Source organism: Osmerus eperlanus, chromosome 10 (genome assembly GCF_963692335.1).
Source record: "Osmerus eperlanus chromosome 10, fOsmEpe2.1, whole genome shotgun sequence".
Classification (NCBI taxonomy): Eukaryota; Metazoa; Chordata; class Actinopteri; order Osmeriformes; family Osmeridae; genus Osmerus; species Osmerus eperlanus.
The window spans coordinates 16,742,890-16,757,425 of record NC_085027.1 but is presented as its reverse complement, the minus strand read 5'-3'; the positions used below and the strand labels follow the sequence as shown (position 1 = coordinate 16,757,425).

Genomic DNA, 14,536 nt, shown 5'->3' with positions numbered 1-14,536 from the left:
CACAGTAATCTGGTTTCTATTCATCTGAGTTCCTGCTCATTTGATATAGAACTCATGTAAGCAATGGCTACTCAAAGTGCCAGAAGCTTTCTTTCTTCTTAGTGTCTGCTTGAGCTGACATGACCCCCAAGGAAATACTTAAAATAACCCACTCTCCACCTCTCCAACACTGGGTCTGTAAGTCTAACTCACTGGGAGAAACCAACGGCTAGACAGGACATCTTAGAACAGAGGAATGATGGCGGTGTACAGGTAATGCAGTCCCAAAGGGCATACATCAATTTTTTGCCTTAATAACCTGCTCTTACGCAGTACAAAGAAATACACAATAGAGCCTCTGAAACGGTGATATTCAGGATTGTACTCACTTGTAAACACATCCACTGAAAGCACTGGATGATAATCATTTATTTCATTTCTGAAGGCACTGACATCACATTATGTATTTGACACAATAGCTTTTGTGAATAACTTAGAACAGAGAAGTGGCCCACTGCACAGGAAGCTTTGAGCTTGGTTTAGGTTATGACCTCACATCTCTGAAATCTAAGCAGAACAATCCACTATTTAATTTTCACATACACAGCACAATACCTCCTCTGCAGACAGCCAAGAAGTGGAAGATCTTTTATCAGCTTACATGAGTTCTAAACCTGCTGACAATGGCACAGTAATTTAACTAGATTTCCCTTTTATATATGCAAAGGCAATTACAGGATAACCTGCTTCTTTGTTGTTAACGCTGGAAGAAATTTGTCTGGTAGTTTTCTCACTTAACTTGTAATTGCCTCTAATTGAGATCTTACCTGAAAGTAACAAAAAATATGTTGAGTAAAAGATATACGCATGTGCTTCCATCACATTTTGAGTTACAACTCAACCAGTCATAATACATAACACATGCCAATAACACGCACACTGTACAGTATCTCCGGATAAAGAACACTATATTATTATTAACAGGTTAGGTCAAAATTCCCTGGCTCAAATCTTCGCTATCAGCATGATTGCAGTAAAAAGCATATTGATGCTAACTATTCTGGCTACTTACAAGCAACAAACAAGCCAGTAAAATCCATACAGTTTGTGGGGAAATTACACACTGCCTTTACACCACAGACATCTCCCTACTCTTACATTAACTAGACCACCAACCAAGATGCAAAGTATGTTGAGATCTGTGCAAACACTGGAGATGGCACAAATGACAAAAGTGTAGATTTTGCTCAAAGTGATTCTAAAGCTGCATGTGGAGGCCCATATTTGACAGTATTTTCTTTGCATTACTGGTATGATACCACAGTAGCACAAACTAATTACTGTGTACACATACTGTACATACAGGCTTCAAGTAAGTGTAGGAAGTTGTCTCCAGTCAAAATAAAACCTTCCTTTCTTTCTGACTTTGAAAGGAGCAATCACTGATCCGGCATGTCTGGATTGGTCAACACCTGTACAGAGGAACAGGTTTTCCCTTCTCCAGTAATTAAGTCAGAGATCAATCCGGAAATCAGCCTGTAACTAGCAAGTGGAAGTGATAGCCAGGGCGGAGCTCTCAGAGTCTGTAGCAGTGCTGTCTCTCTGATGACTCTGTATCCGGGTGGTCCTGTTTGTGTCTCTGTGGTCAGCTCCTACTGCCTCTGATACGCTGCTGAAGCCTTGTTCCCTGGAAAGCATGATAGTGATTGGTTTAAAACACATTTAATCATACTACCAATCCTAATTGTTAATACATACATTGTAAGGACAAATATTTTCCCTGACATACCTAGGCCTGATAAACAACCTTAGATGAGAACCCAATGACTAGATTTAGCATGTGATTAGAGAAAAATAAAATAAGTTAAATAGAATATTGTGGAAAGGTTTGTTTATTTCGATAAGTAAATTCAAAAGTTAAAAATCATATATTATACAGAGGCATTACACACAGAGTGAAACATTTCAAGTGTTTATTTCGTAAAATTTTTATGATGGCTTACACCAAATTCAGTATCTCATAAAATCATAATATTACAAAGCCCAGGATGCTTTGATAGCGGCCTTCAGCTCGTCTGCATTGTTGGGTCTGGTGTCTCTCATCTTCCTCTTGACAATACCCATAGATTCTCTATGGGGTTTAGGTCAGGTGAATTTGCTGGCCAATCAAGCACAGTGATACCATGGTCATTAAACCAGGTACTGGTACTTCTGGCAGTGTGGGCAGGTGCCAAGTCCTGCTGGAAAATGAAATCAGCATCTCCATAAAGCTTGTCAGCGGAAGGAAGCATGAAGTGCTCTAAAATGTCCTGGTAGACGGCTGCATTGACTTTGGACTTGATAAAACAGTGGACCTACACCAGCAGACGACATGGCTCCCCAAATCACGCTTGACACGAGGAATGTGACAGTTGTAGCCCATGTCCTGGATACATCTGTGCGTGGTGGCTTTTGAAGCACGGACTCCAGCTGCAATCCACTCCTTGTGAATCTCCCCCAAATTCTTGAATGGCCGTTGCTTCACAATCCCCCAAAAGCTGCGGTTATCCCTGTTGCTTGTGCACCTTTTTCAACCACACTTTTTCCTTCCACTCAACTTTCTATTAATATGCTTGGATACAGCACTCTGGGAACAGCCAGCGTCTTTAGAAAATTACCTTTTGTGGCGGGTGTCAATGACTGTTTTCGGGACAACTGTCAGGTCAGCAGTCTTCCCCATGATTTTGTAGCCTACTGAACCAGCCTTAGAGACAATTTTAAAGGCTCAGGAAACCTTTGCAGGTGTTTTGAGTTAATTATCTGATTAGCATGGGACATCATCGGTCTACAATATTGAACCTTTTCACAATATTCACATTTTCTGAGATACTTAAATTTGGGTTTTCAAAAGAAATAAACACTTGAAATGTTTCACTCTGTGTGTAATCCCTCTGTATATTTGTAGAGTTTCACCTTTTGAATTTACTTATAAACAAACCTTTCCATGATATTCTAATTTACTGAGATGCACCTATATATAATATATAAACTCCTGATACAACACTATGTTTATGCTATCTTTCCATCCTCACGTAAGAAGTTGCTCAAGCTCTCGTTTGATCTTGTTGACTACTGGAGGTCCTTGATAAATGAGGGCAGTGTACAGCTGGACCAATGAGGCGCCAGCACGGATCTTTTCCATGGCATCCTGCCCAGAGGAAACACCCCCAACTCCTATGATTGGCACCTTGCCTTCAAATGAGAAGAGAAACATCCTTGTTATTATTTGTTTTGTACAGTTGTGTCAGTTTTCTGGGTGACAAAAACACTTTGAATTGAAAAGAAAAAATGAATTTGGTCCAGCACGTCGTACTGTTAAGATTTTGTCATTGTGGTTAAGGTACCGCCCGTTAACAGTACAGTACCTTTTGTGAGGCTGTACATCTCCCTGACCGTGTGTGTGGACAGTTCCCTGACCGGTCTGCCGCTCAGCCCCCCTACTTCACATTTCTGGGGATCTTTGAGGATGTCAGGCCTAGACACTGTGGTGTTGGATATCATCAGACCATCCACACCCAGCTTAAAGTGAGAGGGGGGGGGGGGGCACAAGCAAATCACACATGGTTAAGGACGTCAAACCCCTGTCAATCACTGTCAATAAGATTATTAGTGTCCGTTGAGGAGCTTTTTGTCATTAAACTTGCATACATGCATTTGCTATTGTCAGAGTAGTGTTCAGTGACTAGCTTAGTATATACACGGATGTTGAGGTCCAAATGAGATACAGATCAAATATTCGCAACGCTTTCTTCCTCTTTCCCCCTCACATTAGCAAAGTCCCTCTCTCTCTTCCAAGAGCAATCCATTGAGGGGGAGGAAGAGGAGATGTAATGCATTTCAATGAAGGTATTAACAAACTTCTCTGCCTGTGAAAGCCTAGGGCAGAATCCTGCTTGGGTGAGGACTACACCCACAGTCCACTGTTACGTGAGCTGAGTAGAAAGAAGGGCCCTGAAAACAAACAGGGCTGAGAGGCCAGTGGTCAAACTGAAACACTCAAACACAACCCTGACCGCACAAGGCTCAACTCTGACCTCAGTGATGACATCGGCGATGTCCTGCTTGTCCTGGTGGGTGAGGTCTGGGGCGATCTTCACCAAGACCGGGGGCTTTGACCCCCCCTGGAGTGCATCACGCTCCTTTAGCACCTGCAGGAGACCAGCGGAGAGGAGGCGGGAGGCACAACAACAAGACAGATATGATGGATAAACCATTTTCACAGTCAGAGAGCTGTACATGATTCATGATGACAGGATGATTTGAGTGACAGTTTTGGGATCTTTTACATTTACATTACATTTACATTTAGCAGACACTCTTATCCAGAGCGACTTACAGTAACTACAGGGACATTCCCCCCAAGCAAGTAGGGTGAATTGCCTTGCCCAAGGACACAATGTCATTTGGCACGGCTGGGAATCGAACTGGCAACCTTCAGATTACTAGCCCGACTCCCTCACTGCTCAGCCATCTGACTCCCTTTAGTCCTTTTACAAGCAGGTTAACCTGTTTCCCCAGCAGTAGTGGCATTGGGACTGCATGTGTAATTTCACTTCTCTGCCATAGAGAGGGAAAGGCAATTACAATCCTTAACCATCCCTTTTTTTAATAATGCATGGCAAAGTCCAGGTTATGTGGTTGGAATACAGACTCTCCACTCAGTGTTTTGAACTGTCAGGCTCAGGCTTAGAGGGATACTCAGATTATCAATACCATTTCAAAACAAACGCCATAATAGTGTACCCTGCAGGCAGTACTGTGAGTTGACTATGAGTTATTCCGTTTGAGAGGAGAAGGAGGGGAGTAGGAGGGTGAAGAGGTGAAGAGATGGGAAGAGGGAGGGGAGTAGGAGGATGAAGAGGTGAAGAGGGAGGGAGGGAGCTGTTTTGAGGGTTGTTTTCCTACCTTGTGCAGTAACTGCCTGAGCTCATCCTTGCTCTGCAGGTCTCGGAGGCCCGGGGTGTTGGGACTGCTGACGTTGACCACCAGGTAGTCTGCCAGCGGCCCCAGCCCACGCACCCCCTCCAGATAGTCTCCCGTTGCACTCTGGGACAGTTTGTTCTTGCCCAAGTTGATGCCTAGGGGCAGGCCAGCTAAAAACACACGGCATGAGCAGAGACAGGAGCAGGGAGGAGTATGGGTCACTGACTGGAAGCAGGTGAGGTTAGACTTTACTAGGCTATCTTTAGGTAGGTGGACTTTACTAAAAGCAAATTAGCAGAAGATGCCATTTGACTGGACTTGGGTAAACACATTGATCATGCATAAACATTGTACATTAGAATGTAACTATACTGTAGCAATGATGCTCTCAAAAACACCACAGTTACTCTGACAGACTCTGAACTTTGTCAGTGTCATCCTCATTAAAACAGGACAGTAGCATTTTAGCCTGAGGTTGTGTTTACCTTTAGTGAGCTCTGCCTGTGTTCCTGCTCTGGCCTTCAGCCTCTCCTGGGCAGCCAGCAGACCACAGCTGTTAAAACCATATCTGGAACATGCATGAATCACACACACACAAGACAACAACGCTTAACACCAATGAGTCACACAAGGTTCACAATAACAACATAGGTCGGACACAGTTAACAACGGCTCACTTAACATCATGTTGCTAACTAAAGCATTGGACAGTTCGATTGATGAAGTTCAGGACACAACACAACAAATTGTACTGGTCCATCACACATGCTATGACACATGCTATTAAAAGTTTCACCCATTAATACATACAGGTAGGTATGGAAGCCCATTTCCGCCAGTAAAAGAACATAAAAAAAGATTAAAGATTGTTATAACTATGAGATATTAAGTCGAAATTATGAGATACCAAGTACGCATGTGCTCCAGTATGGCGCTGAAAATGAAAGATCCCTTCATCACCTTGCTGGCCTAACCGATGTCCGAGTTGCTACTCACAAACCATGTCCATTTCAAATTGATTATCCTCTATAATTTGCCAACAAGTTGCTACTTTGACCGTATTGTATTAAAGTTGAACTCTCGCATGCTCACTTTGTAGGCCTATCTCATAATTTCGATTAAGTATCTGATAATTTTGACTTAACCCTTTTTTCTTTTTTTTTTACTGGCGGAAATGGGCTTCCATACGTAGGCAATTGATGATCATATAGCAATTCCATGAAGAAAAAAAAGTGGTGTGAGGTGGTTTTAAAAGGGGATATGTTACATTAGAGTTTATTTTATTTTTACAGGGACAGTGCACATTAATCAACGTTTCAGTAAAAGTGCCGGTTTTAGCCACCTGGCTAATTTTCAACCCCATCCCTGGACATAACCGTCACATGAGCCTTTGTGTGGCTCCTTTTACTCACGAGTGTCTTTGAACTTCTGACATGCTTTGCTGCTCAGAGCTGAGGGGGAAAGCATTCCTCATATAGAGAGAGGCTCAGGATGCCCAGAACCCCATGTATGGGATGCTAAATTAAACCCATTGTATTAATTCCATTGTAATTAACAACACACAAAAGGCTTAAATTAATTTTCTGCGAAGAATTCAAAAGTTTGATGCCTCATGAATTAAATTTCAATCAACTGACATACCATCCTGGTCTTTCATTATGACTAAAAGAACAAAGAGTTCAAATATCGATCTGGAAGACCCATTCTTCAAGTTCCTGTGTGCAACATCATTTGCCATTCAAAAACTGAACACTAGAAAATCTGACAAAACTGTCACGCACTTAAAGAAGCGTCAGAGCTGCTTTTGAGAAAGCTTAATTACCTTTCAAATGTTTACAAGTCCATCTTAAATAGGTGTGTTACTATACAGACTACACAGGTCTAGATGTAGCCTATTCCAGGTGAATTGTAATCAGCAGCTTGGCTTCAGCATGCATGTCATCCATCTGCTTGTTCCTAATTTGGGTTTTAACCACTCTCTGCCACAATTCTCCCTTAGACACACTTATATTGTATTTTGCCTTTTGATACGGCTGAAGCAATTTTCCCGCACGGATTAATACAATCCTACTCTACTTCTTTAAAACAAAGTCGAAACCACTTTAATGTATGACTCATCCCTTCATGGTGGAGTGTCCCTGTCTATGAATCATTGAGAAAGACAGTGGAATTGTCGAGTGAAACTTTATTTTCAGCCATGATGCTTAGATTATTGTTAATATATTAATATACAGAATATAGCAACTTAATAGGTGTAGACATAATAAAGCTGGGGATATGTTGGTAGCATGTTTGTAATGTAAACCGAAATAAGTGGTCTCTGATACCCACATTAAAAACTAAAACTAGAAAGGGTACAATTTCTGGGGAAATTGTAGGGTGTGCTTGCTTGCGTCGGTTGCACAGGGGTCCGTTTTTTAATGACATTTTTACAACTGATATTTCTGTATATTTTATCTAAAAATGCATAGGGCCTACTTATTATTTATAAAGATTACATAGATTTAAAAGCATCTTTTTTTTGCTGCTCATTTACAACTCAAAATACGAGTTAAGTGTAGAATGAAATATGATGTCTTCTCATTTCCCCTGCAAGAGGCAGCCTCATAGCTGAATCAACGAATACATTTGGCAGACCGGTGTAAAAATTGACCTAATCTCTATGACTTAAACGTCCTTTTAAGTTTTCCCTTCTCATGATATTTTCAGGCATTTAGCCTACTCATATTGCATTCATTCATGAATAAAGAACCCCCTTTGAAGATTATTCTACGACGTTACCAGCAGTAGAAGATGGAATCGCGATTCAAACATTACCATCTGCTAACTGAAAAAATGCCCTCAAAAACGTAAATAAGCTAATAAAAATAATAATAATAAAAAAGACATTTATTTAGTGGAAAATCGCTCATTAGTAAAATGAGTAAATAGTTATCACCCTGGCCTCTTTGCTTGTGGCGTTTCTGCAGCTGCCTTGCAGTAAAGCTATAGTTAGCCTAGCTATCCCCCAAGTTAACAGATGCGAAACGAATGTTCTGCCAAAGGTAGTCACGCGTGTTTTCGTGACGTTAGTGACGTAGTGACGTTAGTAACGTCAGTGACTGTGGCTAGCAAATTAGCCACCGTTAGCTTCACTTTTAGCCACAAAAACTTAACTTCAGCCTAAACCATGCAACGGAACGTAAATTCCAATAGAAGCAACTCAATCGCTACCAAGACGAAACTTTTGACACCTACGTTGAGCATTTAGCGTACTCATTGCATTCATTCATTAATAAAGAACACCCTTTGAAGATTATTCTACGACGTTACCCGGCAGTAGAAGATGGAATCGCGATTCAAACAGTACCATCTGCTAACTGAAAATATGCTCCCCAAAACGTAAATAAGCTTGACATTTATTTAGTGGAAAATCGCTCATTCATAAAAAGCTCACTGGTAGCGATCATTGTCAGTAACAACGCAAAATGCGATATAGCCCTGTGTGGAGAAGCTGCCCGGTAAATTGTACTACTACGGTACAGTACTAGACTACTGCTGTGTTCGTCTTGGTAGCGATTGCGTTGGTTGAATTGGATTTAACGTTCCGTTGTACGGTTTAAGCTGAAATTAATTATTTTCATGAACAGATTGACAACGTTTAGGATGTGGCAATGAAGTTCAGGTTAGTAGTTAGATAGACTTTTGATTTAAGTAAGGGGAGTGCCGAACATGTTCTGTCGCCGTTTGACTTCCTACAGTTGTGTAAGCTAGATGTTTTTGTAGTGTGTCTCACGTAAGCTACAGCGTTGCAGTGAGCTACACTGGTTTGAAACCACAGGTAATGTTTTTTTCACCAACAAATCGTTTACTAATGTCAGAATAAACCCTACAACGAAAATGTATATGTGAGGAATGTTTATTTTAACGATTGAAAACAGATAACGCTACATCATAGACCACTGTAGTATGTGTTGCCCGGGCAACACAGGCTAATGTCATGATGCTAATACTTCAGTGAAATAGTAGACTACTGTTTCCGAAAGTAGATGTACTTCCTTAATAAAATCAGCTTATATTGTACATTACACATCACAATTGTGTGTCATATCACAAAGTAAAATGAGTAAATAGTTATCACCTGGCCTCTTTGCTTGTGGCGTTTCTGCAGCTGCCTTGCAGTAAAGCTATAGTTAGCCTAGCTATCTCCCAGAAGTTAACGAGCTGCTAAACTAATATTCTGCTAGAGGTAGTCACGCGAGTTTTCGTGACGTTAGTGACGTAAGTAGCGTCATTGACTGTGGTTAGCAAGTTAGCCACCGTTAGCTTCACTTTTCGACACAAAAACGTAATTTCTACTTAAACCGTGCAACGGAACGTAAATCCCAATACAAGCAACTCAATCGCTACCAAGACGAAACTTTTGACACCTACGTTGTCTATGTAGGCCAAATATTGACTGAGTTTTAGGGGGGCAAAAAGAAACTAGAAACGGCTGTTCCTGCGAAACAGCAGTGAGAATGCTGAAAACCTGAATGGGGATAGCTGACCATGCTAAAAAAGCTGAAAATAGTGAAAATTTAGTAGAAAGTTATAAGCTGAAGCTTCAAAGCAACCGAAAGGTATTTTTGAAAAGGGCTGGAGCAGCATTCCAACAATGATTTGAAAGGATTTACCATTACTTTTAAAGGGAGAATAATTTGCACAAAAACCTTAATATTTTAAAAAGTATAAAAGTGAGAAATGAGAAAATACCCGCAAGCTGAAATGAATTTCAAAGAGCTAAAATAGCTAAAATAGCCTACAATGCGGGAGAAGCTGAAAGCTGAACTGTTAAACAGAAGAAGTAGGCTAGCTAGTCGGAACAAGAATATTATCGTTTTAACAGCTGAAATTATAGTTGGGATAGTAATAGCAGTAGCAGATGTAGCCTACCATTGAGTGCGTTTACTCGGCTTTCTTAGTTTTGCAAGTTTTGTCCGTGGAGCATACAACGATTATCTGTAAATGTGAGCTCTTTAGTAGTTACATTGGCTGAAAGAGGACAATTTTTCCTACATTTTAAGGTATAACTTGTTTCTGTAAGTTAAACTATATGAACGTTAGAGGAATTTGTTTGACAAATTAGTTGAATATCAGAAAAAGAGCAGCAAGCAGAGTGTGCCACTCTGCTTGCTGCTCGTTCATAAAAATCAAGAAGGAGCAAACATTTTAATGTATTTCAAACTGTCATAATTCAAAATTGGCTGAACATTTGAAAAAGCTGAATCATTTGGGAATAGCTGAATGTCTTGTGAACATTTTAAAGGTTGAATGGTGTCTCTAGCTGAAAGTAAGCTGAAGTAGTTACGTTTGAAAGAGGAGGAAGCTTTTTAATGATTTGAAAGGATTTACCATTACTTTTAATGGGAGAATAATTTGCACAAAAACCTTAATGTCTTAAAAAGTATAAAAGTGAGAAATACCAAAAGTCATAGCCATCATCTCCTGAAGGAGCTGAACGTTTTGATACAAAAGTTGTAGGAATCGGTTAAAGTATGCAGAACGAGTTAAAGGCCAAAAAACGGCGGAAGAACTAAGAAGTTGATATAATAATAACTAGAAAAGGCTGTTCCTGCGAAACAGCAGTGAGAATGCTGAAAACCTGAATGGGGATAGCTGACCATGCTAAAAAAGCTGAAAATAGTGAAAATTTAGTAGAAAGTTATAAGCTGAAGCTTCAAAGCAACCGAAAGGTATTTTTGAAAGGGGCTGGAGCAGCATTCCAACAATGATTTGAAAGGATTTACCATTACTTTTAAAGGGAGAATAATTTGCACAAAAACCTTAATATTTTAAAAAGTATAAAAGTGAGAAATGAGAAAATACCCGCAAGCTGAAATGAATTTCAAAAATGTGTGAGTCACACAAAAGAGGCAGTGTGGAAGCTGAACTGCATCATCTTAACAAAGCTAAGAGATAAAATAGCCTACAATGTGGGAGAAGCTGAAAGCTGAACTGTTAAACAGAAGAAGAAGTAGGCTAGCTAGTCGTAACAAGAATATTATCGTTTTAACAGATTAAATTATAGTTGGGATAGTATTAGCAGTAGCAGATGTAGCCTATGCGTTTACTCGGCTTTCTTAGTTGGATTCAATGTGTTGATGGAATGAAACATACAGCAGTAGAGCCGATACAGGAAGACACGGCGACACTTTGTTGCAGAAGGATGATGGTGCAAGTTTTGTCCGTGGAGCATACAACGATTAATAAAAAAGAATCATGTAGACGCGTTTATTGAGTAATCGCATAACTAATTACACATGTAAACGGAGTAATCGTATTATTGGCATAAACCGACAATTGCTAGTAATCGTGTTTCTCATGGTCAAGTAAACGTACCAATCACCTGTGTGAGAGACTGAGTGGTGCGTGTCTGTCGTTACGGTGATGGTGCAGCTATGATTGCTAACGCGCTGAGGGAAGAGAATAAGAGAAATGTAGCTAGAATCCACACCTCAAACAAGATAACCTAGACGCAAAACTGTACGTCCAATCCAAAATATAAGGATATTTTCCGAGACCCAAGACTCTGCCGAAACCAGAGATATTCTTTATATGTCTGTGCAGTCAGAAATACGACTCTACCTGCAGTTTCAAAAACGTGTTCCTTTTGCTTTCCTGGTGCTTGTTTGTTTGGTTGCCACGGTGATGGCGCAGCTGTGATAGCTAACGAGCTAGGCAGAGAGAAAAACGAACATTTACCTAGCATCCACACCTCAAACAAGTTGACCTAGACGCAAAACTATACGTCCATTCCAAAATATAAGGATATTTTCCGAGACCCAAGACTCTGCCGAAACCAGAGATGTCCTTTATATGTCTGTGCGGTCAGAAATACGACTCTATCGGCAGTTTCAAAATCTTGTTCCTTCTTGCTTTCTCTGACTGATTTTACTCACTTCTCCATTGAAGTTAGTGAGAGAATTTGAAAGGCTGCTCTCGCTTCAAGGCTCATAGCTGAAAATCTGTAAATGTGAGCTCTTTAGTAGTTACATTGGCTGAAAGAGGACAAATTTTCCTACATTTTAAGGTATAACTTGTTTCTGTAAGTTAAACTATATGAACGTTAGAGGAATTTGTTTGACAAATTAGTTGAATATCAGAAAAAGAGCAGCAAGCAGAGTGTGCCACTCTGCTTGCTGCTCATTCATAAAAATCAAGAAGGAGCAAACATTTTAATGTATTTCAAACTGTCATAATTCAAAATTGGCTGAACATTTGAAAAAGCTGAATCATTTGGGAATAGCTGAATGTCTTGTGAACATTTTAAAGGTTGAATGGTGTCTCTAGCTGAAAGTAAGCTGAAGTAGTTACGTTTGAAAGAGGAGGAAGCTTTTTAATGATTTGAAAGGATTTACCATTACTTTTAATGGGAGAATAATTTGCACAAAAACCTTAATGTCTTAAAAAGTATAAAAGTGAGAAATACCAAAAGTCATAGCCATCATCTCCTGAAGGAGCTGAACGTTTTGATACAAAAGTTGTAGGAATCGGTTAAAGTATGCAGAACGAGTTAAAGGCCAAAAAACGGCGGAAGAACTAAGAAGTTGATATAATAATAATAATAATAATAAAGAGAAACAGGAAAACAATAGTGAGAATGCTTAACAGCATTCTCACAACTAGAAACGGCTGTTCCTGCGAAACAGCAGTGAGAATGCTGAAAACCTGAATGGGGATAGCTGACCATGCTAAAAAAGCGGAAAATTGTGAAAATTTAGTAGAAAGTTATAAGCTGAAGCTTCAAAGCAACCGAAAGGTATTTTTGAAAGGGGCTGGAGCAGCATTCCAACAATGATTTGAAAGTATTTACCATTACTTTTAAAGGGAGAATAATTTGCACAAAACCCTTTATATTTTAAAAAGTATAAAAGTGAGAAATTAGAAAATACCCGCAAGCTGAAATGAATTTCAAAAATGTGTGAGTCACACAAGAGGCAGTGTGGAAGCTGAACTGCATCATATTAACAAAGCTAAGAGCTAAAATAGCCTACAATGTGGGAGAAGCTGAAAGCTGAACTGTTAAACAGAAGAAGAAGTAGGCTAGCTAGTCGTAACAAGAATATTATCGTTTTAACAGATTAAATTATAGTTGGGATAGTATTAGCAGTAGCAGATGTAGCCTATGCGTTTACTCGGCTTTCTTAGTTGGATTCAATGTGTTGATGGAATGAAACATACAGCAGTAGGGCCGATACAGGAAGACACGGCGACACTTTGTTGCAGAAGGATGATGGTGCACGTTTTGTCCGTGGAGCATACAACGATTAATAAAAAAGAATCATGTAGACGCGTTTATTGAGTAATCGCATAACTAATTACACATGTAAACGGAGTAATCGTATTATTGGTATAAACCGACAATTGCTAGTAATCGTGTTTCTCATGGTCAAGTAAATGTACCAATCACCTGTGTGAGAGACTGAGTGGTGCGTGTCTGTCGTTACGGTGATGGTGCAGCTATGATTGCTAACGCGGTGAGGGCACAGAATAAGAGAAATGTAGCTAGAATCCACACCTCAAACAAGATAACCTAGACGCAAAACTGTACGTCCAATCCAAAATCTAATGATATTTTCCGAGACCCAAGACTCTGCCGAAACCAGAGATATTCTTTATATGTATGTGTAGTCAGAAATACGACTCTACCTGCAGTTTCAAAAACGTGTTCCTTCTGCTTTCCTGGTGCGTGTTTGTTTGGTTGCCACGGCGATGGAGCAGCTATGATTGCTAACGCGCTGAGGGCAGAGAATAAGAGAAATGTAGCTAGAATCCACACCTCAAACAAGATAACCTAGACGCAAAACTGTACATCCAATCCAAAATCTAATGATATTTTCCGAGACCCAAGACTCTGCCGAAACCAGAGATATTCTTTATATGTCTGCAGTCAGAAATACGACTCTACCTGCAGTTTCAAAAACGTGTTCCTTTTGCTTTCCTGGTGCTTGTTTGTTTGGTTGCCACGGGGATGGCGCAGCTGTGATAGCTAACGAGCTAGGCAGAGAGAAAAACGAACATTTACCTAGCATCCACACCTCAAACAAGTTGACCTAGACGCAAAACTATACGTCCAATCCAAAATATAAAGATATTTTCCGAGACACAAGACTCTGCCGAAACCAGAGATGTCCTTTATATGTCTGTGCGGTCAGAAATACGACTCTATCGGCAGTTTCAAAATCTTGTTCCTTCTTGCTTTCTCTGACTGATTTTACTCACCTCTCCATTGAAGTTAGTGAGAGAATTTGAAAGGCTGCTCTCGCTTCAAGGCTCATAGCTGAAAATCTGTAAATGTGAGCTCTTTAGTAGTTACATTGGCTGAAAGAGGACAAATTTTCCTACATTTTAAGGTATAACTTGTTTCTGTAAGTTAAACTATATGAACGTTAGAGGAATTTGTTTGACAAATTAGTTGAATATCAGAAAAAGAGCAGCAAGCAGAGTGTGCCACTCTGCTTGCTGCTTGTTCATAAAAATCAAGAAGGAGCAAACATTTTAATGTATTTCAAACTGTCATAATTCAAAATTGGCTGAACATTTGAAAAAGCTGAATCATTTGGGAATAGCTGAA

General features: G+C 40.0%; 1 protein-coding gene across 1 annotated transcript in view; it reads right to left on the bottom strand.

The window, feature by feature from the left end:
- Nucleotides 1-393: 393 nt before the first annotated feature.
- Nucleotides 394-14,536, bottom strand: part of dhodh (dihydroorotate dehydrogenase) — a 37,638-nt gene continuing 23,495 nt past the window's right edge. The window contains exons 4-9 of the mRNA XM_062471607.1: nt 5,427-5,509; nt 4,924-5,111; nt 4,053-4,166; nt 3,384-3,537; nt 3,051-3,210; nt 394-1,666 (exon numbers count right to left, since the gene is read on the bottom strand). Coding sequence (XP_062327591.1) covers nt 1,522-1,666; nt 3,051-3,210; nt 3,384-3,537; nt 4,053-4,166; nt 4,924-5,111; nt 5,427-5,509 — 844 coding nt within the window. The 3' untranslated portion in view covers nt 394-1,521. The remainder of the gene's footprint in view (nt 1,667-3,050; nt 3,211-3,383; nt 3,538-4,052; nt 4,167-4,923; nt 5,112-5,426; nt 5,510-14,536) is intronic.